The sequence below is a fragment of the Barbatula barbatula genome (assembly GCF_947034865.1).
Source record: "Barbatula barbatula genome assembly, chromosome: 1".
In the NCBI taxonomy this organism is placed as follows: Eukaryota; Metazoa; Chordata; class Actinopteri; order Cypriniformes; family Nemacheilidae; genus Barbatula; species Barbatula barbatula.
This window is the reverse complement of record NC_136766.1, coordinates 15060297-15084977: the sequence shown is the minus strand read 5'-3', so window position 1 is coordinate 15084977 and position 24681 is coordinate 15060297. Positions and strand designations below refer to the sequence as shown.

Sequence of the window (24681 nt, the reverse complement as noted above, 5' to 3'; positions counted from 1 at the left end):
GTCAGTTTTAAAATGGATTAGAATGGATTACAGTTAATTGTAAATAAACCTCAATAGCTGATTAAAGTACTCCAAAACATCCAAACCTTAAATGGAGGTTCTTTCTGTGCTCCACAACACGTCCTTCTATAAGGTCAACCACTACCACAGATCCTCCATATGCAGCCAGTACTGTAGGGTAACATTGAGTCCTGCTAGGGACCAGAGCTAGTTGTGTAATTACCATGTGAGTCCCTAAACCTTCCACCACCCGTTTGCGACACACCAAGTGTGTGAGACACCACACACATACATTTCCCATCCCACCTGAGACTAGCTCATTCGACTGCTCCCAAACCTGACACAGACAAATGGAAAAAACATCACATTCTGTTCAAGTAAATATTTGAATTACAATTTTTTTTAATCTAAAGCAGACATTTTGTCTGCATTCTGTGGAGCCCGAAGATCTTGGCATTGCTAACATGCTTTATAAAAGGAATACTAGATTACTGATGTCTGTCCCGTTTGCACCATTTGTTTTTATAAGAATCAGAAGTTTTTATGAAGCACCTTGCAAACCCTGACATCCATGGGCTCCACTGCACGAACAAGGGGTTTCAGTTCAGCATCTAGTAAAGTGAGAATGGCTCCAGGTCCCCAACCAACAAGTCTGCCTGGGATTTGAGTGGAGGTAAGGCCAACATAGTGAATGGTGATGGACGGGCTAAAAGATGATTCCCGAAGACGGCCATCAGGATAATAGAACTGCACACGACCGCTGCTATGGAGACTAGCGAAACCTGCTGCACCCTCACCGCAGGTCATATCACAAACATTGTCTTCCCAGGAGAAGTGATGGATGTGAAGAAGGCCGTGTGTAAGAATGCTGAGCTTTACATCATCGTCACTCATCTACAGAGAGGCAGGATATTCAATAGAATAGACAATTGGTTGTTAATGTAAAGGAAGTGATATGATTGGGGCGGCATGCAAAAAATACAAGGTGATTCAGTGATTACAAGGTGATTACAAGGCCTTCAGTGTGCTGGGATTTCAGGGTCTCTCTTCATGCATTAGAGTGAATACAAATTTGTACACATCATCATAAGATTATGTTAATTACTTAAATTAATTTTAAATTGCACAGAAGTTATATGACTATAGTGTCCGCATCGTTGCATTACTGATCAAAGATATTCACTCACCATTATGTTTGCGTAGGCCTACTCACATGACATATTAAGCGACGTTATTTGAAGTAACAAACAAAGAAGGCGCATTACTTACTTTATCCTCCGACTCCGTATATATTTCATTGCCTTTTTCTTCTCCTTTGCCTGGTCTAGGTAAAGACGAACTTTCTAGACAATCCACTTGTAAGTTTTCCATCTTTTATACGAACTATTTGACAATCTTTTTTTACCATTTCACTTCACTGAGATCAGTCTTGAGCGTTCCAAATTTATAGGTGTAGGAGATCATTTTTTTTCTTAATTTCCTTAAGTGACGCTTAAATGTATAGGCATATACACATATATACACATTTCTAATTTGTAACTGTGTTTCGTTTACTCCGTCCTAACAAAAAAGCTGAAGGTCATCGACAGAGAGGAGTCTGTCTGAATTAAGCTATTGAGCAACAACAGTAACCATAGAGAAAACGACAGACAACATTGTCCTTCACAGTAGTTCCATTGTAAACTGGAGAAGTTGCTATGAGCCTAATCCAGTCAATACTACTACTGGAGAATATTTCTCATCTGTTTATAATGTTACATAGCTTCCTCCATTAAAAATAGCTACAACGACAGTTTATACGCTTATAAATTTATAATATTGGCCACAAATATAAGATCTTTGAACCAAATCCGCAATATTCTGTGTTGTGATGTATGTATTCTTTAAAAGAATGGCTAAAATAACCTTAAGAGAAGTGGTGTCCAACCTATTGTTTTTGTATTGTGATGTCACACATTGTTAGGTGAATACTCTTATGTACAGTTCTCAATATAGTTAAGAATTATTTATTGGTGATAAATAAAAAGAATGAGAAACCATGTCAAAATGTCATCTTTTAATAAAATAAAGAAATTATTCAGACCATACATATTAAATACATGTGTAATTCTACAGTGTAAATATCTATTGTAAAATGCTGTAAAAGAGAAATTATATATTTTATATCCCTGAGGACAGGTTATATTTACATGCGTTCTTTAGTGTTTCAGAGTTTCAGATGTGCTACATTTACGTTATTTTACCATTCTTTGTACAGAACAACAAAATGTGTCATTACAAATTATCTAACTTTAATCCTCTACATGTATGTAGCTTTACTTCTCTTTCTTCTTTTCCTCATTAGTTTATGTCGACATTATGCATTTATCTGAATATTAATTTGAATCTTGGCTTAGATAGCAAGTATCAACTTGATTTGGAAAATCATAAAATTTTACAGTATCACGTCAAAAAAAGATCTTGCCAAACAGAATGAAGCTTTTCTTTGTCAGAGTCACCAGGCACTGTGAGTGACCTTGTGAAATACTGAATCTCCACCGTGCCTGACTGCTTGGCAAGCGCAACCCCAGAAAATCTGTTTTGTTTGGCAGGCTCACCAAACACAGCCATGACTGTCACCCTATGAAAAATAGGAAAGAAACAGTAGATTATAAAATGTACTTTTTAAATGATACATTAAGGAAATATTTTCTTTTTGCATTATTTTATAAGCACCAAGTGAGTGATGTCTGATATTACCGATCATTCTGTATATTCTCAGTGATGACTGGCACATAATCATTTAGTGTTAAGTCCCAGATGTGTAGATTAGATGCAGCGTCCAGAACAAAGAACACGGCTGGCCGCGTCAGGGACCACTGCACCGAGAGAATAGGGGAACCATCAGAACATGTCCACTCCATCAAAGGATCGTCTTTTAGGACGGAATGTAAACGAAGTGTACCATCACTGCAGCCAACCTAAAAAAATTATTTATTTATTTTATTTATTTGTATTATTACAGAATGTTCACACAAAGACAGTTGATCAGATCAAAGCAAGTAAAAGAAGAGATTTAATTACTGAGAACATTCAACAAAATCTTATAAAATAATGCGTGAAATACAATGTGTAAAAGCAATAAAAAACATGCAAATTTGTGCTTACCAAGAAAAGGGGCTCGCCTGAAGGACTAAAGTCAAGTGTTGTGACCTCAACTGGTCTACAGCTGTGAAACTGGGACCTGTAGTACTTTGGAAGAACTTTCAAGCTATGTCTCGTGCCATGCCTAACCAGACCCTTCAAAGAAAATAAATCCATGTACTATTTCGGAAGCATTTCCAGACACCCCATCTAAATACCCACTAGCTACGCATTTATTTAAAAGCTTCATGCTACACAACACCCACCATGTTAGTACCGATGAAGTAATGGCTAGAGTCAGAAGGCAGGAACTTGAGCTGAAGGCTCGCAGGAGGTCCATATGTCATTATGTCTTGAGATAATCTTTCAGTAGTTTGTGTAGAGGAGCTGTGAAGTAGTTTAACTTTACCACCAGGCCTAAGACCTGTCAAAACAGACAGAACAGTATAACAAGTGAGAGCTAAGAGTTGTTGGATATTTGTATAACTTAATTTTTTTATTAGACTTACCTAGGTTTGTTTGAGATCCAGAATAATTTCCTTTAGGCAGCTCAACCACTACCTGTTGGAAATTGTAACAACAACAAAAACACACATTTTCAGTTTAAGTAAAGCTAAATCATGGAACAATTACGGTATACGATTTGGTTTGATCAGTCTCTTATAAAAAATGACACAGGGAAGATTAAAGATTTCTAAAGCTCCTAGTGAAATGCATCTTACCCAGAGAGTTAACAACCCATTTTCATCCAGAGATGCTAACTGGAATGACATTCCCAAAGATTCTAGATTTTGCAGAGGGAAATACATTTACTATATTAATTCATTCACTGAAAAGGTCAAACACACATGGCTTTTATTACCTTCTATATCTGTAGTTATAAAGCTCTTTAAACTTTTTTCAGCAGTTGCAAGCACAGGTTCAACAGACACCACGGGAGAGAGATGACCCACGCCTGAAAGCACACAATCTGTGGTGCATATGAAAAGAGTTAGTGCAACATGACCTTTGTCCTGAACCCAAAGTGATGAATATAAAAGTTCTATTTAGATTATCAAATAGGTCCTGAAAGTTGTTCTTTGTTAAAGGTCCAGTGTATTAAATGTAGTGGCATTTAGCGGTGTGGTTGCTAAATGTAAGGATTTTATTCACCTCTGAAGACATAGTTCTACATATTATATTGCATTTCTGTCGATAGTTCCCCCTAAAATCACACATTGGACCTTTAATCGTGCATTTAATCTTAACTAAAATTGGTTGCTGGCTTGTCTTTTATTTTGATGGTGTAGTTGCGACAGAAACAGGGAGTATTGACTTACCGGTTGAGAAGGTCGGGAAGCGTAGTGTCCACTCCTCTGTGCCGACCACAAGGTTATAGTGAGTACCAGAATGTTCTCTGAGATCCCAGACCACGACTGAGCCCACTGCTGTACCAGCAAACACTGAAGTAACTCTACCAGGACTAAAACAACAGCATTTCACCTAAAATGAACATAAAATAAAAGTTCGGTAAGGAATACATTGAAAAGGCATATCTGCTTAGCTTTTTTATTTACTTTCAGTATTAAGCTTTACCAAAATATTGTTTACACATGCTTGAGATTGTATCAGACTGGTAATCAAACATCAATGGGTGCTTCTCTATACCTCAGACTCATTCAGCAGAATTTTCTGAGGTCTAGATGGTTCCCACATGTTCCACACGCATATGACAGTCTCATTGTCCATTCGCACAGCACTTGTTTTGGAGGCAGGAGGATGAACAGAGAGGAGCGTCTGCCTCTGGACTTGTGAAAACTGCAGCAGACTCACCTGCCGACCTGCAAACAGGTAAACATTCAGATTTGCATGTTTTATACATATTACACTATGTTTCACTGTTTATTTTTGTTGATGACATTCTGTTACTATGCAGAAATGGCAGTCTGGTGTTGAGTTGAAGGCTGCCATCACTGAAAGAGAGTGCATCTGTTTGCGAGCGAAGTCTTCTGAGAGAATTACTCTGTGCATTATTCTCCTCTATCAGAACAGCCATGACCTGACATAAAAAAGTAAAATTAAATTATTTATTTTTAAGGTGGGTAAATATACAAAGCATGCTTTACCTGTGTGGCAGAACGCAGAAAAGTTGTTAAACGTTGGGAATCAAAAGTCATTCTTGCAGTAGACTCATCAGCTGTTTCTTGAGAAACCTCAGATCCTGGATTCAGTTGAAAATACAATTATAGGGCATAACAGAAAATACTAAAACTTTCTTAAACTTAAACGTCCATTGGTTATGATAGCAAAGTCTATGTTAAAAAGGTTACCTCCACATGCTGCCTTAGATTCTGGTGGATGTTGTGTCCATTTTTCTGTCATGTCAACTTCCTCTGTTTGTATGTCTCGGTCAGTGTTGTCTTCATTGCACTGCACGTAAGCCTGGAGACACAAAAATCAAATAAGTCAATTTGGGCAGAAAGGATTTAAACTATTTATATGACAAATATGGTGAGTTGGAAGTCTGATATATGCCCTAAACTAATTTGTTACTGTCATGCTGACAACTACTCTGACATTATTCTTTCCATCTTGCAGTCCACATAAATGGGTGGCTGTGCATATTTTAACCTGTTTTGTGTTGGCTGTTCCAAAGTTCTTGATGTACATGTCATATTCATTAACAGGAGGCAGGTCCAGAAGAGAAAAGGTGATGGAGAAGTCCAAATCAATCAGACGCAGAAGTTCCTCACTGCGCTTCCTTTAATCAAATCGATGGTTTGCACATGGATTAATTTACCAGTTACTCAACAAATCTGTTTTAGTCATTTCTAATATAGCTGAAAATAATTTTTAGAGTTAAAATTATTAAATACAAAAAAGTAAATATGCTATCAAAGTGACAGTTGTAAAATTGCAAGGTTTAATATTATTATCTGCTAAAAATGTAAGAGAACTTACTTTTGTTTGTGGGCCAATTTCAGGCTGATCTCCCGCTGTTTTGCAGATACAAAATCAATAATTTTGCCATGTTTTGGGCCGCTGTTAAAAAGACTCTCTGTGAAAACAGAACCAAACATAAACATGTTTTTTTTTCCATATTGCCCAGTAAGTGATGTTTTGTAAAATGTATAAAACTACATAAATCAAACCAACGTCCTTTTTCCCTCTGATATTATACATACATAACATATTGTGTAGTTATCTACCTCTCTCAGTGACAGAAGACTCTGTGATTGTTGGCTTTGATCTTGCAAAGTAAATTCTCTCATTCTCCTCATCCATGGCTCTCCGGATGGCTTCTATCTCTTCTCTTCTTCTGGGGCTTAACTCTGTGTCTTCTTTTACTGTATCATCATGTATTATCTCTTTCTCCTCTTCTTCATCATCATCAACATCCTCAAAGTCCTCCTCATAGTCCTAAAAGCAGGAACATCTCATCACTTTGTATTTAGTGGAATATAATAAAAAATAAATTTGCGGAATGTATGTTTATTTGTTTGCATGTATTAACCTAGATCTTTCTTTTTAAAATACATTTTTGCTAAACATTGATAACACGTGGCATCAGTAAGACAAAAAAAGCAATTTGTACTCAACAAAGATAATTTAGTCATGTACTGTATGTAATGGAAACATGGGACTGGTCCACACCTCAAAATCCTCTTCATAATCATTATGACAATCCTTGCTTGACTTTTTGTCCTCTTCCGTTTTATGATTTTCCACCTCAAAACACAAAGAAATACAATCATTAACAAATATGTCTGAATGAATTGAATGCAGAAGGAGGCAAAAAGAAAGTTATGCAGAAAAACAGAGGGATCTCTGGCTCACTCAGTCCAAAAGTTAACTGATGATGTATATTGGTAGATTCTTAAAAACATAGGCATACAGTACACACACACACAAACACTATATTATTTTATATTGTCCTATAAAACATCAAGAATATGTATTTTATGCAAAGAAGGCAAAACAAATATTTTAAGCAAAGGAATATTAGAACCTACGAATATTAGTTTGAGAGTATTTGTACCTCTTTATCTCTAATTGTCCTTTCATTCTGTTCATGGCCTGATGATTCTTTGTGTTTGCGTTCACCGTCATGCCTTTTAGATTCTGAAGTCTCCCTGTGCCTTTTGTCTTGCCGTATGTGTCTCTCTTCCCTCTCACTGGCTTTTTCTCCATCTTTGATGCCAGCTTCTTGTGAGTGACGTCTGTCAGCTTCCTGTTGCCAACAGTAACATCAGCAAAACAGTGTTAATGTGGGAAGTTAAGAAAACATGCTAGCAGCACAACACATTGTTCAAATTATTGTCTCATATTAATTTGATATTAGTGCATTGAGATTCAGATTGACATTATGTTGTTGTTACGACTAACATTGCTTTCTTTATCCCTTCTTCTCCACTCTTTATCTTCTCTGTCTCTTCTGTGTTCTGAAATAAAAGAGAGACATGCTTTTTTGCTCTTATATTATTTAATAATGACTCCAATTTGGCATTACCAAAAAAAAAAACATAATCATACCTCTTTCTTTATGTTCTTTATCTCTGTGCCTCTCTCTTCTTTCTCCATCTCTGTGTTTTTCCTCATATTTATGTTGCCTGTGATCATTTTCTCTTGCTTTGTGTCTTTCTGTCCTTTCTTCTCTTTCCCGTTCTTTGTCTCGTACTCTCTCATCAAGATCTTTTATTTCTGTTTTCTCCTCGTTCCTCTTGTCTCTTTCACTCCTGCGTTCTCTATCTCTCTCAGTCCTCCTCCTTTCTCTATCTTTTTCTTTGACCCTCTCTGTATCTCTGTCCTGCTGTTTGTACATCTCTATGTCCTGTTCCTTATATCTTTCCTTCTCTCTATCCCTCCGTCTTTCCTTCTCACCTCGATTGTGTTTTTTTTCTTCTCTCTCTTTATCTTCATCTCTCTTCTCTCGCTCTGTTCTTTTCTCCTTATATCTATGTTCTCTGTCTTCTTGTGTTCTGTTTTCTAGGTGTCTGTCCTTTTCTGGCTCTCTGTGCTTACTCCCCTCTCTGTCTCTGTGTTTCTCTTTCTCTCTCCTTGCATCTCGATCAGGATCTCTGTGTTGTCGATCCAGAGATTCTTCATCTCGTTTTGATCTCCCTTTTCTTCTGCTCTCCTCATTGTGACCCTGGGAAAAACATTAATTTCATGTGTTGTGTTTTTAAACTACCCCTTTTTTTCTTATACACAAACGTATCACATATTACCTGTATGTGCACTTTTAAGTCATCAGATCTCCAAGTATCTTCCTTTGATATTTTCTTATGAAATACGAGGGACATGAACAGTAAACGTTTTATTACCTTACAGACAAAATCTCATTGGTGGATTACCTAATGTACTGGATTAAATACCGTTTACAACACAATTATTTATATAACACGTGTTTAAATAATAAAGTGTCTATTCATGTTATTACAATAAACTGATTTAAATAGAATGTAAGCAGTTTACGTTGGATATCGATGGCTGGCTAACAGTGTTAAATGTTCGCGACCAACAAATGTTCGTCACACGACAGCTACTGCATACAGAATGTGTTTTGCTTTACCTTTATAGGGTGCATTGTTTCAGATATCCTCTTCTTTAATATATCCAACCATTACAAGTTTTTGTTTACAGTTTTCACCGCCATACCGCTATATGGCTACAGCGCATGCGCAGTTTAATGCAGCTATGGTAACCTATCAAGCCATGTTAACAACAGGCTGTTGAATCAAGAAAAGAGTAATCGCTCAATACAAGGTTGCCATAGTAACACAGTACAAGTTAGCTAATAATCGAAATATCGAACTACTTAAACGTTTGATACAAGTTTTTAATATATAACGTTAGTGGACGTTTTTATATTTTATAGACCGTTCTCCCATTTATTTCACATTATGACAATGTAACAAAGCTCACAAATTAAAACTCATTAAACTATAAAACTAACTTTTGTTCTCGATTTTTAATCCCACTGGTATTGAATTTAAAGTTAATACCTAGTATCACTTAGACAGATGTTAAGTTTTGCTTTGTGTACCTACAGCTGCCCTGATCAGGGTGGCGAGTTTGCTCTGCTCGCGACACCTCACGAATGATACCCAGAGTCAACGCGCGCTCACAGACACAACATGAAGACATTGTCAATGGATCACAGATTTCACGAGTCACCATGGAAACGGTTAAGAAGCTTTGTTAAGTTTTTGACTGTAAAACAACGATATAAATAAGGATTTTTGTCCAAAAGACTTAAATCTGCATCAGTGTATGAGGTGCTAAATTAAAAAACATAAATATTGTGTAATTGAATTACTATATATACATTTATAAACGCTATTAAACATAAATATAGTTCAGATATATGTAGGCCACTATATACGGTATATAAGTATTTTGATACTGTGAAAACTTACTTTGCAATGAACGCTTTTTATCGTAAAAACTGCTACAGTTATATAATTTATATAAAGTTATGTAATAAAAATAATCTTGTTTAACACTTCAGAACACACTAACCATGATAATTAATTTGAGTCTGCTGTGACAGAGATAGAAAATGAAACGTAAGGCCCATAGTTACATGTCCAATATGTCTTGTAATATATACATTTTAAATTAATGTATTTCAAATATATAATTTTTTTTGGTTTGACTTTGTTAGCTAAAAGGCCATTGCTGTCAAAGTGTAAAAGATGGGGAAATGGGCTATACTGAAAAGCTAATTGTAATTTGGAGAAAGGCCTTTTAGTACTAGGAGGAGGCTGAGGATCAGAAAGACATTAGAAATACAGTCAGTATGAAAAACCTAAAGTCTACGTTTTTTTAATGTATTTATTATGTAAATGGATTTAAAATTATAATAAGAATCTAAATCTGTGAACAGTATGCCATTGGTGATCCTATTGGGGAGTTACCTAATAAAGCCTTGCCAGCCTGGGAATCAAACTTGGAAACTATGTGGTTTAAGTCTGGCTCTATACCTATTAGGCCACAACTATCCTTGACCCAATGCATCAAATATTGCCTAATAAGTGGAAAAAGAGTAACGATATGCAATTGCTCAATAGGTTGGTCTGCAGTTAAAATACTTCGCTATTAACATCCTTTAACTCTTGGAAATTGTAAGGTGTGTATGTATTGTACATCCAGTGATATTTGGAGAGGTTGCAACAACCCAAATTCTAAGTATATGCATTACTAAATATAAATACATAAAGCCTATTAATTGAACACAGAGATGTATAAAGAACCTAAAATGAATACTTGAGTAAAAGTATAAATATCTTACCAGAAAATTACTTTGGTAGAAGTGAAAGTAGCCTTTTAGAATTTGACTTAAGAAAAAGTCTTAAAGTAACAGATACATATTTTACTTACGTATAAAAAGTACTTTTTATATTAAATCTACTTAAGTATTTAATTTTACTGATAAACAAAGACACAAAATGGTGCTTCAATGTGTTGGAAAAAGCTCTGTCTCAAGCTAGTTTTATCTTGAACAACATGATGTCAAATTGCTAACCTATCAAAATACAAGTTCAGAAACCACATCTTCGTAACTTTACTTTCTAATTTATGACTTTATAAAAGGATAGTTCCCACCCACCCCAATATTATTCCTCCAAGAGAACAACTTAGAATAAAATCTGAACAAACCTGTCTGGCCCTTACTTCTTTCTTTCCTTGCATTTCCCAGTAATAACCCAGTAATTTGATAATTGGGTTTATCTTTAAAAAAAGCAGCACATTAAAACCGTGTGTTAGAAATAACTGCGAAGAACTGCTTTTTGCACTTGCACATTGAGCATTAACCAATGAATGGTTCAGCATTGTCATGGTGAAAGGATCGCAGACTTGTCTATTTCAGTTCTCTTTCTATGCTTTTATTCTATAGTAGCGCACATTTTTGGGGTTATGTATCAGAGTAAAATTATACATTTTGTTCAGGAGATGTAGAGGAGTAAATGTTCAAGTCTGCCGGATCATTTTAAAAAGTTCAATTGTAAATGATAAAAATAATAATAAATTTAGTTGTGAATGCTGAATTAAGATGGGTGAGATTGGCAAACCTGGAACCAGTGCCGATCCAAGATGTCTGGGGGCCATATGCAAACCTTTGTGAGGGGCCCTTGTCATAATAGTTAAAATGATATGAGCATAACTGTTAACTATAAGAAATAAAATAATAAATTCATTAATAAACTTATACATGAGTTAAAACTGAAAGACAATAAACCTTAAACTGACAGTAAGGGGCTGTGTCCACCGATGCGCTTTTACGCGGCTGAAACGCTCGTTGCAGGCTGAACATTTTTCAACTCTTGGTGCCCGGTCGAACACGTTGATTCACATGTTAATACGTAGCAAATGGCTCTGGAACCATCTAGCTTTTTACTAATCAAATGAGTGATTAAAAATAAAACATGATAAATATAGTTTACTCAAGAAAGCTAAGCATAGGAAAACAAAACACATCAACCATTCTCTAAATGTGATGACAAAAAAATTACATATTATCTTTGGCAAACAAAATACAGTGGTGTGCATTAGAGCTGAGACTCACATGAAAATTGAACAGCTGGTTTTGTGACTATTAGTAATTCCCTGTAACTTTGGAGACGGTCCCTATATTCACGACAATCGAACAAAAGTCAAACCCAACTGTATGCCAGTGGACAAATACTGAATTTCTAAATATATACTTGCATAATTTGACAAAACTATAGAACTTTGAATAAGTACCAAAACGCATGCCTTCTAGTTCTAGTTCTTATGCCTCACAATTTTTGTCGTTTTTCGCTTTTCGTTTTGAAGTCGTAATGCGCATGTCATGACCTGCGCGCACTGCATGATGTCCGAGTATGTCACATTTATTGAATATGTGTTAAAAATTACATTTCCAAATTATTCCTGTAAAGTTGAAACAGAACACTCCCAAGTCACAAAGTTGAATCCGCGTCTTGTTTACATAGCGTTTTTTGAGACGGTACTCAATGAGGCCCCCTGGTGGTGCAGGGGCCCTACGCAACTTGCGTAGTTTGCCTATAGGAGGCTCTGCCTTGAACATTACCTGCTCCGGAGCAGGTTATATTCACCGAGTAAGTTGCTATGGTTACTTACATACCCTGATAGTTATCTCCGTTTTTGAAATCGAAAGTTGATGTCATCAGCTAACTAACCCTTAAACTTACCCGGGTATGTCACCTAACCTGCATTATGGATACCCAACCGGGCGCAATGTGCGTGTTTGACAGCTGCTGCGCGTAATAGCGTTTCAGCTGCACCGCTACTCCTGCTACGTGTCAACGAGCACCGATTGTGCGGAGTATGACCGAGGACACAATAACGGCGATGCGCGGAAATCTTTCTCATATGTGAAGTGTCTCGGGGAAAATGGATTGCGGACATACTTCACAAACAAACGGGGCGACCCCTTCTTCTTCAACGGCAGAGCTCAGCGAAGATTCGCAGTCCAGTACCAGCGAATTCATCCGCACGTGGCTGCAGTTCGCCAGGACCTTCGTTATCATCTTCCCCATATACGTTGTGGGTTACTTTGAGTTTAGCTTTAGTTGGGTTTTGATCGCTCTCACGATATTTTTCTTTTGGAGGAGAAACACGAGGTGTAAGAATACGAGACTAAACAGGGCGCTCTCCTTTTTTGAGCAAGAGGATAGTGTTAAACAAGAGCTGGAAGCAACTGAGTTACCACCATGGGTGAGTATAACTTCTTGTTCATACATTACTGTGTCTGCTAACCTTGTCAGTAAGTTGACTGGATGGCCAGCATGTTTGGGCTTCATAGGAACTGAGTGGGAGTGTACTTGGTAAGTGGTTGAAAAAGTTTCCAGCACTAATGAAAATAAAGAGCAGCCTCTGGTTAATGCGTAATACGATTTTAATGGGGTTTCATAATCGCAGGAACAGAATGTTATGACAGATTGGTATATTATTTAGGCCTTTAGGTGGCAGACAGGCTAAAAAAAGCAATAGTAATCCAAGACTTGTTATCTTGGGTTGAACATTGTTAAGCAAACACATGTTAGATTACAACTGGAAACCAGCTGATACCCAGTTTGTCCAAGAGGCAGAGCAAAGCTCCTTGCCCTGTCATCTGAGAAGGTGAATTGTGTTGTAGTGGACAGGGGTCTCTAACAAATTTCACTCTATTTTTATCTCAAATAGTGGTAGTCTTATGCCAAGTTCTAATCACAATACATAAACTGCAATGACTACATATAAGAGTAAAGGACTATACCAAGAACTATCTCAATAACTTGTTTGTCCTGTTTCTTTCTGGTTCCTGGAAAGTGTGTGATACCTGAGGAAGATTTAAGGGAATTGTTTTCCCTTGTTTATCTGATTCTCTTAACCAGCGAATACCTGTTATATCAAAGTTACATCCTCTGGTACAAAGCAAACATGCGTTTCTGTCTGCTGAAATAACTACATTGCATTCACAGTACTAGCTTGCACTATTTTCACTTGAGTTGACTTTAGTCTAAAAAATAAGTAATGAATATAATTAATTATTGCTTATTAAATTCAATGACAGATTATTTACTTCTCTAACAATCAATTTTACGAAATTGTACTGCAAATCTGTAGTTTTACAAAACATCTGTAGATTACTGTATTCTTTCAAATAAAGATTCTTACAGACAACTATCTATTCAGTGAGGACAAGATCTCTAGTGACCATAGAAACACTGTTGCCATGGGTACTTTCAGTGTCTTTCCCACATTGATATTAACCAGAATGTTTAATGTACATGATTTAGTGAATCCCATAACGTATAGCGCTGTGGTAAGTAGCTTTTACTTTGTTCAATGATACTTGCCCTCTCCGCAGGAACAATGGTTCATGGTTATGTAGAGCTTATACTAATTTGTCAGCAAAGAGTTACTATGAGAAAAGTTCTGAGCTGTGTCTATTCTCAAAGACATGCTATACCAGACTTGTTTTTGGGCTGAAAACTATTTTTGTGTGAATACACTTTAGAAGGAAGTCACACAGGCAAACACATCATTTTTGCACCGGTTCTCCTAGGGGTGTAACGGTTAAAATTACTCACGGTTCGGTTTGTGTCACGGTTTCGGTTCGGTATGTGCTATGTTCAGAGAAATGGGACTACTGACAAATAAAAATAAAAACAAACAGCACCAATAAAACAACTGGGCAAAGCAGAAAATAAAATGAGTATATACTTTTTAAGGTATTGAAAAGGAAGTAATTAAATATAACATAACATTGCATATGTACAAATTAAATAAAGATGAATCATAATTGAAGTTACAGTTACATTGAGGCACAAGCAGTTAGTGATTTCCTTGACTTTTAACAGACAGCAGGAATATGCTGCTTTCGCTTTAAGAGGAATGCAACAGATCCAGTACACCGATACTGTACACATGTTTTGTTATTACCTACAATTTTTGTTAAGGTAATCGACATGAGGGGCATGTTGACCTACTTCGTGGGTGAATTTGTCAGTTTAACTGCAATACTTTAAAGACAACTCAATATTTGCTGCTTTTCTTGTGCCCGCCTCTGCTCTTCTCACAGCGCGCAAGCGAGTTTTCTTGTGCATCATCTTGCACTGCAGCATCTGGGACGCAGCATCTGTTGTTCTGTCATTATGGATCACGATTACTCTTTGGCGAGTAAAGGAAACCCAAAAAAGCATAAACGCAGTTTACTTTTTTAACGACGAATGTATGACTGTTTTAAACACGTAAAACTGTGTAGCATTACGCTACCAGTTCAATTGACAAAGTCCAATATCATTCGCGGTCTAACGTAGCATTACATTCTACGTTTCTTGCAAGCTAATTCATTACGATCACATCAAATAAAATTCATTCTTTTTTTTTAATTGCAAAATAATAAATTTTACTCTTAAATACAGAATTTCAGATTGACTAATAAAGACACAAAAAAACCTGTAGCTCAGTGGTCAGAGCATGGCACTAGCAATGCCAAGGTCATGTGTTAGATCCCAGTGATTGCATATACTTGGAAACAAATGTATAGTATAATGCAATGTCAAATGCGTAAATGTAATGTAAATGTACTTTGCTGCAAATCCAGTGCAGTCTAAGCACTTTACCCATGCAGAGGTTTAACTGCAGCTACGCTTATTGTTGTACATATACATGCTAAACCCCTGCAGTACAAGTAAAGGAGAGCAGCAGAATAGACATGGATAGCACTTTCTGTGTAGAGAACCTGTCATTATTCTACAGATTCTATAGAGGGTCCTTTTGTTTTGACAGACTCTGACTGTGTTTATTATTCATTCCATGTGCACAGAGGGTATGAGAGTGTGTATGTTTGTGTGAGAGCCTGAAGGGTTTCTTGAAAGACACTGCAGCACCTGCTTGTGTTCTTTGTAGTCATGTTCTCTCTCTGTCATTGTGTGTGTTTTAATCTGATTTTTTTAATCTAATGGCTTTGATATATTCTCCACCAGGTTCATTACCCAGATGTGGAGAGAGTTGAATGGCTAAATAAGGTGAGAAATAATGAGTTCATTGCCGTTACAGACTAAGCACTCCGTAATCCTCTTCCACAAGTTTTATTGTATTTATACCTGCAGTCAATAGCATGCTTGAATCTGATGTGGCACCTCCTTCTTTATTTGGGAGTTAGTAATAGTTATACTCTGGTGACATAATCTAATATGCTATACTTATTTTGCCCTCTGCAAAGCTTCTATTTTTCACCATCAAATTGCCATTTATAATATGTATTTATGTATGGTATGTATAAATATTTCCAAATATTGTACACTGGGGCTTTCTAACAGGCTTCATTAAAGGTCTGTGTATCTTTTGGTAATTTGTTTTTCAGTTTGACATTGAAAAAATAAATAAAACAAAGGAAAAAAAGAAAATTCAGCTTGATTTTTCGTTTTCAACGTCACAGATAAAAAACGAATAAACAGCTTGAAATCTCGTTTTTCACATGTGGTCGGTATAAAACACCCCCTTCCGCTGATTTGCCAACCAAAGCAAGCGGCGTCTTCGGTTGTCCCTTGGTTCCATGCATGAGCGAAATAAATAGTCCTCTGCTGTTATTACAGTACAGATTCTTAAAGTATGTTTAATGTCTCTCATTAAAAAAACGTACACAAACCATTCAGGGCATGCCCTAGACTGGACTTTCTTCTGTGCAACCTATCGCATTTCATATACATATTTTACTAATATTTATGTAGTTGGCATTCTTGCTGTCCATGGTTAAATCCGCGAGACACTGGACAGCACGCAACAGATGCATATAGTCAAAGTGAAAGTGACCAATACCTGCAATGTGACCACTGGATTTAACCCATCCAGTGAAAAGTGAACACACGCACTGCAAGTCATAAACACACACACACACCTGGAGCCGTAAGCAGCTGTGGCGTACCCAGGAATTACAATGTAGGTCGGTGGGCCTTGAGAAAATAAGGTGGACCAAGGCTAAAATCATGCATCTGTTTACAAAATACACAACCACACCTGCTTGAATACTCCACCGTTTAACCAGAACATAACCCTGTGTGTAATCAGTGTTAGGAGAACATAAGGATAAGAACAGCATTAGCATGATGACCACACACGCAAGCGCATCTTACGGACGCAACAGTAGTGAATAGTACAGCTAAGGACAGCATGTAAAAACAATGCTTGGTCATGGCTCAACAGCCACACAAACCACATTAAACAAACAACTGCGACAAGGCAACCACAAAGTAGGAAATGTAAATGGCTTCCATTTGATGATTACCCCTTCGCGTTCAGTCTTTTCGATTTTGCCGTAAGCCGGGAACACACTTCCCAGCAAACACTTTTTTCTGATGATGTCGCCAATTCTTCATTTGGTCACAGTGACATTACTTTGTGGCAATTTTCTGAGGATGTCTTAACAACGTTCCATTTCTTAGAATTGTTTGCTTACATTCCAGAAACTTCCTAGCCACATCCTCAGTTAACATCGTGAATGAATCCCATGGAAAACGTTGTAGCAACGTGATGTACGGGCCTCATATAACCCGGACACTGGTTATTTTGAATCTGGTCATTTTTGCTAATGTTCCAGAAACATAAGAGCCAGCTCCTCAAATAACGTCATGAATTAATCCCATGGAGAACGTTGTTGCGACATGATGTCTTCAGATACTCTGGACACTGGTCGAATTTATGAGCAGAGTTAAATATGTTATATCAAGACGAGTGCTATAAATCCGACTTCTGAAAGCTATTAAACAAGAGTTTAATTCGATACCAGAATTAAAACTGTTTCTATTTATTTAGTGCGCGGGTATGTTCTGCAAAGAGCCGTGCGCTTGCATCATTTAAAGGTTAACTGTCATTTATTTTAACCTTACTGCTAATTACTTTAGCGGATCATTCATATTCTTTCTTTACTTTATTCAAAATATAAACACACATTTTGGTGAAGAATCTTTTGATTGTTATTTCTGAAAACGGACAACCTGCTAAACCTATGTCCAGTAAGAATATAAAGTTACGCTTTAAGATACTGTTTATTCATCTCTTAGAAAAATATCTGCTTTAAATCCTCTATATTGTGTTGAAGTCCTTGATTATTTGTGTCATGTACTACAGAAGGGGTCTTCAACGTTTTGGAGGGCCCCTTAGTTGAGAGATGCATGGAGCAGGGACCCCTTATAATAAATGTGTAAAAGCAATTAAAATGGAATATTATTGTCAAAAAAATATTATGTTAAGACATTACATTAGCAATATTATGCATGTTATTGTTGCACATGCATACTTCTCTGTGTACTATTGTTATTGTTAATATAGATTGTTTGATTTATTTTAAGGGATTTGCAGCATCAAACATTTTAATTTTACTGTGAGATGGACCGTTAAAAATCCACTTGTCCTGAACCTTAGTTTTTATTAAGGCTTAAATGAGATGACTGACCCTCATTAATGGCACAAAGATTATTCTAGTGGGAAAGAGGTTATCTCTGGATGCGAAAGAAATCTGTGCAAAAATATGTTAAACCCATGAATCACCAATTTTTATATTGTGATATGACAAAATAATACTTAATCTTCTCATATAAATCCAGCTTTTTCCTTGCCTGAAACTGAACGTGTTGTCTAAAAGAAAAAAGCCTAACTCCCACTGTACAGCAGTGGAGGACTATTTATTCTGTTCATTCACAGAACGCCGCTTGCTGATCTTTGATTGGCCAGTCAGCGCAATGGGGCGTTTCATGCCACCTGGGAAACAAGTTTTCAAGCTGTTTCATCGTTGGTTTATCCGTGAAGTTGAAAGCGAAAAAATTAAGCCGAATTCTAGTTTTTCCATTTTTTGGAATGAATAAAAAAACTAAAATGCTGCCGTTTTGTCATTCCCGTTTGTTCAATTTCAAGCTGACAAACAAATGACCAAAAGATACACGAACCCATGAAACATGTCTGATTTGAATATTTCATTGGCAACTTGCCCAGTACCTGAATGGTTCCATGCTTCTGCATAGTATGTGTGCAACATTCAAACTCATGCAAAACTATTTTCATGAAACATTAAAGAATCACTGATGTTTTAAAACATGGTAAAATTACAAAATGCATCATGATACTCTTATAATAGCAAGCAATATGTATTGCAAGTCAGGAAGGACATTAGAAAACAATAAACAACATGTCTACACTGTTACATGTAAACAAACATGTATGGCTTTGCAGTCGTTTAACATAGAAGGTAGGACAGATTTAATTCATGAATCTGTCAGTTTGTCTGAAGGATAGATAAAAAATGCCGAAAATATTTACAGTTGGTCAAGTTGCAACATGTCTTCTGGCATTTTCTTAGAAGTGCACCTTGTCTTGTAGTTATTAGAAACAACCAAGTGTACAGTATACTGTATATATCGCACACACTAGGAAGGACTTGGTATTAAAAAGTGTCATCAAGAAAATTAAAGGATACGCAATAATTAAAGACTAGGCCGAAAAGAAATCCAATTTGAGTTTGGAGCAGATATATCATACACAGATACACAACCCTTACACTGTATCAACACCGGACACAACTACCGCAACGCGACACACTGCTTGTTCTAATGGGATGGTCGTGCTGCAACCAGTGTGGACAAAATTTTAATTTATAATAGGTTCTAATGCGTTTCTAGTGTGTTTTGTCGTGTTACCTCCGGTGTAGAAACGACGTTACTAATCTTAATGAATAATACTTTTAATATAAATTTAATGCAATTGATACGAATATTTCTGATAACTTATATCTTCCCTTGGCCGTACAAGCATTGGTTGGGAGAGTGTTACTGGGTTTTGCCTCCATCCGGGGCTGAGCTTAAATAAACAGAGCAATGTCACAAAGCCACATAAAAGGCCACAAAGCCACATAATTTACACTTTTTATGGAAATTGACCTGTCAATGGATAACATATAGTTGTCTCTCCAGTTGTAGCTAGTATAATGTATTATAACTTGGCACACTGCCTCAGTTTTTCTTCATGTTTCATGCTTGTACTGACCTGCTATGCTTTTTGCATTTTAGATGGTGAAACAGATGTGGCCTTATCTGTGTCAGTTTGTGGAGAAGGTGTTTAAAGAAACTATTGAGCCAGCCATCAAAGAAGCCAGTTCCCACCTCAGCACGTTCAGCTTCAGCAAGGTTGATCTCGGAGATAAGGTACGGTATTCACATAAATGCTACCAAAGCCAATGTACATTTAACTCTTGTAATACAAATAATTAGGATAAACATTTTCTAACAAATTGCTATTCAAAGCTAAACGTTACATCAGGAGTGAAAAGGTTGACGTAGCATTTTAAACCTTTTGCTGTTGGAAAAGACAGCTGAGCAGCTGTCAGATGGAAATAGTTTATGTTGTCGGGCATCTGTGGGGGAATGCATGTCGCTTAAAAAAAAATGTCACACCCCCTGACGGCCGTCTGTGCTCACAGCCTCTCAGGATAAATGGGGTCAAAGTTTACACTGAAAACGTGGACAAACGGCAAATCATCATGGACCTCCAGATCAGGTGACATCACTTAAGGTGTTGATTCCATTCGAACCTCAATTTAACGTAAGATTCATTTTTGAGCTAAAGTTTTTGTCATTTCACTTTCAGCTATGTTGGAAATACCGAAATTGATGTGGATATCAAAAGGTACTACTGTAGAGCAGGGATCAAAAGTATACAGGTATATTGATGTCTTTCCATTAAACATTGAAGAGTAATTTTCTGTGCTGTTTTGCCACAAAAGCTGTTGGGTTTTGTTTGCTATCATCATTCGATACGGCATCTCTGGGACGCATTGCTATTTCTATTGAGTTTTTCAACATGAACCGAGGATACATGTTAATGTTTTGGATACAATGATGCTCTTGCCTATATTGTGATGCAAACACGTGTTTCATGGAAGGAATTCTTGTCGCCTGAACCGAGCCTATTTTTACAGAAAGGGTGTGCGTATATTTATAGGGAGGCATGTAACCAAATACTGAAATGTCCTTGTACTGTTTGTAGTACAAGATCAGATACACACAGACAAATGCACGTGTTCACACAGTGGCTGTTTCTGTTTGAGTTATTGTTTAATTGTGTTCCAATAAAAGCAGAAAAATCTCTGTGACAATGTGCTGTGTTTATGTATGATGTCATTTTCACCATATTGGACATTTGGTAAGTAATAAATCAGTGAAAGGAAATACATTTTTGGCTAATGAAATTGTATATGCTCTTCATCACCATGTTGATGGTACATAAAAATGTAACCGTTTTACAGTGTAGACACCTGGGGTTATACAGCTCACAGTTCTCTGTCACACTCAGTGATCTTGAGAGGTCTTGAGAAGACACGTGTTAAGTAAGAAAAATAAATAATTGTAATAGGCACAGACCTTTCTGCCTGCACTTTCTTGTTTAGTTGGTGTCATAGATCACTGTGATGAGTTGGCAAGCTTTCTCTGCATTATGAAGGCAATCTGTTCAGGCTGCATTATTCACTGTTGAGTTCTACTTGCAGAATTAATCTGGGTAGATTAAAGCTGAGAACCCCATTTAACTTTCCCCCATTGTTATGGTTTTTCCACATTAAGTAACCATAATGGACTGCTTACAGAATGACATTTCGCTGAACTTTGTGTTCTTATTGGAGACTTTTTGGTAAGGAATGTTTATAGTGTTTGAAAGCGCTTTCAAACACTATAAAGCGCTTTTTCACCATCGCGCCGGATCGTTCTCGTTGCTTTATCGTTCCATTCTGTGCCGATCCATGCCAGCCGGTACTTACTGCCACAGGGCTGATAACAAAAACGTTTAGAATGTAAACACTAACGTGTCACGCGCTGCGTTGGAACACAAGACGCTGAGCTCTAACGCCTTTGCATACATTGATTTGCACGAATAAGCAGGGTTAGACAACTGTGCCGAAAATTCTGAGCCGAAAACAGTTTGTAATCGTGCCGTCTCAAACCAGGCTCACATGGAAACATAACTGTAACCATTTCAGACTGCATAGAACGGTTCAGCGCGTTGGTAGAAAAGCGCTCAAAGTACTCTTCCTCAGAGGAAAGGAGTGTGTGGAATGCTTTCAGTAGCAAAATGCCTGAATCTCAAAATCCTGAAACATTAATCATCAGTTGGACAGAAATGGTTTGTTTGAACTCGGTGTTAGTCTTTTCTTCTCAGTTTTTCCCTTTGTATTCCTGTAAAAAATACATATATTAATCTAAATATATATTACACCATGTTAGATTTTAAAATACATATAATGTTTTTGTACATGCATTGACTAGCTACATGGAGTGCTGCGGGTGATTCTTGAGCCACTCCTGGGGAACATGCCACTTGTTGGTGCTCTCTCTCTCTTCTTCCTCAAGAAACCAGTGAGTTTATTATCATATGCAACAGTTGGAGAGTTACATTAACATTGTGTGTCAACCAGCTAATGAAAACTATAAGAATTCACTTGTTAATTACGAGTGTGTAAGTGTGTAAGAGTGATGCTTCTGTTCTCAGTGGAATTTGACTGATGGTATCCTATAATATTACTGCTCCAGGCAAGTTCAGACTTGTATGTCTGGTTACCCATCAGAGAAAAAAAAAACAAGACCCACAAATCCGGGGCTACAGTTTTGTAATTCGTTCCCTCAGTTTAAAAACCCGTACTCACAGATTCTAAATCTGTTCCCACAGTTTAAAAACGTGCTCTCGGATTAATAAACTGTACCCACGAGTTTCCAATCCGTGCTCTCGGTTTTGTAAACCGTCCCCTCAGTCTTTGAAATTTGTTCCCACAAATTCATAATCTGTGCCCATGCTTTATTCGCAAACCGTTTGCACAGTTTTGCAAACTGTACTCGTGGAATTGAAGCCTTACGGAAACAGAACAAGCTCCTGCAGGAACATTAAAGAATATTATATACTGTTTTATTTTAGATTATATTTTAAGTTGTCTTAATGTGTTTGCACACACGCGTGTTTACAGTGCAGATAAAACACCCGTTCATTGCCACATTTAACTGGCATAAAGTTGGTTTGACATTATACATTCAATATTCATGAATTTAGGGACCATCTCTAAAGTTACATACACATTAAAACACACATGTTTCAAAATTCAATCGCATTTAAAGCCACAAAACTAACTGTACAGTGTTCATGTGTGTGTCAACAACTGTAATTCACACATTTTAGATTATTTATATTTATTACGTTAAACCGTCAAATCATATGTGTTTCACTGCTGTATGCTGTATTCAATTTTTGACAGCTCAATTGCATTAAAAGGGAATGACTAGACACAAAACTGTAAAGTGAAACACCTAGGAACATTTGCACATGGTTTGACGTTTTTTCTTGATAAACATCAATAATCTATAAAAACATGTATTTTGATGTGTATGTAACTTTAGTCTCTAAAGTTCCTTAAATTCATGAATATTGAACGTCCAACGTCAAACCAACTTTATGCCAGTACGCGTTTCTGAAGCACAACAGAACAATCTGTCTGCTGCAAATATAACACCTTTTTTTAAAACATACTATTTTATATTTTTTTGTAACAACCTAGTTCGTGTACAGTTCTGATGAGCTTTAATTAATGTGTTTGAAATAAAACTGACCCAGTTGGATGCTATAATGCAACATCATTAAATATTTCAGGAGCAGGATTTTTGGATGTTTATGTAAAATGTGACATTTAATGTCTTTACAGAAAGTAATACTTAACGTTAAATTTAATATTCAATTATAATATCAAGGGGAATAATTAAAATGAACCTTTATGGGTTTTTTGACATTGTGTAGCTCTAGAGAGAAACAAATGTGTATTTCTTCTATATTTCTATTAAAAAGGGGTCCTGGCATTTAAAAGATTTGGCACAGATAACCGTGCATCATAATCTTCTGAAGTCCATTTGTTTTTCTCCAAAGGACTTTGAGAATAAAACAGAATCTGTGAGTAAGTTTTTTTAAACTGAGGGAATAAATATCGAATCTGTGGCTACGGACCAGACGGGCACCGTAGACTTGTGCTCTCAGATATTTTTGTGCTAATATTATCTTTTCTCTGCTCAGATATTTCAGAATGTTCACAGTTTTTAACGTCCATTTCTCTCTTGTTCTCATTTAGCTATTAGACATAAACTGGACAGGCCTCACAAACATATTGGACATTCCGGGTCTCAAGTAAGTTAACTTGTTTTAAACAATAGATTATTATTGTAAATTGTCTTTTACTTTCCAAGAAAATTATCTTTATTTTCAAATAACACTTTGTAACTTGTTTCCAATCCTATAAAGCTTTGTTTTTTTCTTTTTGGTGATTATTTTGGTTACTTTTGTTTGCAATTAACTTTGTTTGTCTTTTTTTTTAGGCATAATATAATTGGATTGTTTCACTACTTTTAGAGGAATTTTCTGATGATAAATTTATCTTGGCACATCACCTTAACAAATTATACTATAGCCAGGTGCTCAGAGAAAAAAAATTGTTCAAGATGCTGTGTCGTTTGTAAAACATATTTGTATAAATATGCCTCACAAATGTAGAGGCTCTTGAATATCAGTTTGAATATAATACATCTTGAATATCTGTTTATTGCATCACCCTTCAGTGAATTCACAGTTACATTAGGGTTGTTTAGACACATTATCGAAAGCGATTGTTTTCAGATAACTAATTTGAATTTAAATATCGGAATGGCCAGTGTAGTGCCAGATTACAAGGAGAATCTATAATGTGTTGTTGTAAGATACTGTTTGTGTTAGAAAGCGGAGAGGAGATTCATGACTGTTGAACCTTGGGTTGTGCTGATGGTGCAGACACACACAAGCGGGTGAATGATTACACAGCTTAAGTTGTTCTCTAACAGGCTGCTGTGGACAGGGATACTCTGTAGTGGTGGTAATATAAAATCACAGTTTTTCATTTGCAGATAACAGGTTTTAATGCTATAAGTAATGTTTAAATATGTTCTGCCTGTATATTGAAGTTTTCTTTTAATTCGATTAACCTATTTGATGGATATTCTTTGTAGAATAAAATATAGGAAAACTGAATCCTTACATAAC

At 36.5% G+C, this 24681-nt stretch overlaps 2 protein-coding genes across 7 annotated transcripts in view; one reads left to right on the top strand and one right to left on the bottom strand.

The window, feature by feature from the left end:
* Positions 1-2036: 2036 nt before the first annotated feature.
* dync2i1 (dynein 2 intermediate chain 1) lies at positions 2037-8785 on the bottom strand. Of its 3 annotated transcripts, XM_079473821.1 has the most exons (21): positions 8675-8785; positions 8331-8384; positions 7636-8251; positions 7489-7544; positions 7142-7333; positions 6757-6831; positions 6312-6522; positions 6064-6160; positions 5734-5863; positions 5433-5544; positions 5229-5323; positions 5032-5161; positions 4771-4943; positions 4443-4605; positions 3986-4093; positions 3846-3907; positions 3633-3684; positions 3390-3547; positions 3148-3279; positions 2740-2960; positions 2038-2620 (listed from the first exon to the last, which is right to left on the bottom strand). In XM_079473821.1, the coding sequence occupies exons 1-21, from the start codon at positions 8687-8689 to the stop codon at positions 2443-2445; spliced, it is 3030 nt and encodes a 1009-aa protein (XP_079329947.1). In that variant the 5' UTR covers positions 8690-8785; the 3' UTR covers positions 2038-2442. The 3 variants fall into 3 exon arrangements, with proteins under 3 accessions (XP_079329948.1, XP_079329947.1, XP_079329949.1); XM_079473822.1 differs by lacking the exon at positions 8331-8384 and having other exon boundaries at positions 2037-2620; XM_079473823.1 differs by lacking the exons at positions 2038-2620; positions 2740-2960 and having other exon boundaries at positions 3187-3268.
* Positions 8786-12143: 3358 nt separating this feature from the next.
* The window catches only part of esyt2b (extended synaptotagmin-like protein 2b), a 34266-nt gene continuing 21728 nt past the window's right edge, over positions 12144-24681 (top strand). For 3 of the 4 annotated variants that reach the window (XM_079467404.1, XM_079467405.1, XM_079467403.1), the window contains exons 1-7: positions 12183-12825; positions 15582-15623; positions 19656-19790; positions 20066-20142; positions 20233-20305; positions 21903-21992; positions 23741-23796. In XM_079467404.1, the coding sequence (XP_079323530.1) occupies positions 12502-12825; positions 15582-15623; positions 19656-19790; positions 20066-20142; positions 20233-20305; positions 21903-21992; positions 23741-23796 (797 nt within the window). In that variant the 5' untranslated portion in view covers positions 12183-12501. Of the gene's footprint in view, positions 12826-15581; positions 15624-19655; positions 19791-20065; positions 20143-20232; positions 20306-21902; positions 21993-23740; positions 23797-24681 lie in introns of all 4 variants that reach the window. The other variant, XM_079467406.1, reaches the window with a different exon arrangement.

What these genes read in the sequence shown, in the direction of transcription:
- dync2i1 (XM_079473821.1), bottom strand. An exon ending in ATCTAAGGCAGCATGTGGAG is followed by an intron (nt 5,324 to 5,432) that starts GTAACCTTTTTA and finishes AACTGAATCCAG; the next exon opens with GATCTGAGGTTTCTCAAGAA. An exon ending in TATAACTACAGATATAGAAG is followed by an intron (nt 3,908 to 3,985) that starts GTAATAAAAGCC and finishes TGCAAAATCTAG; the next exon opens with AATCTTTGGGAATGTCATTC.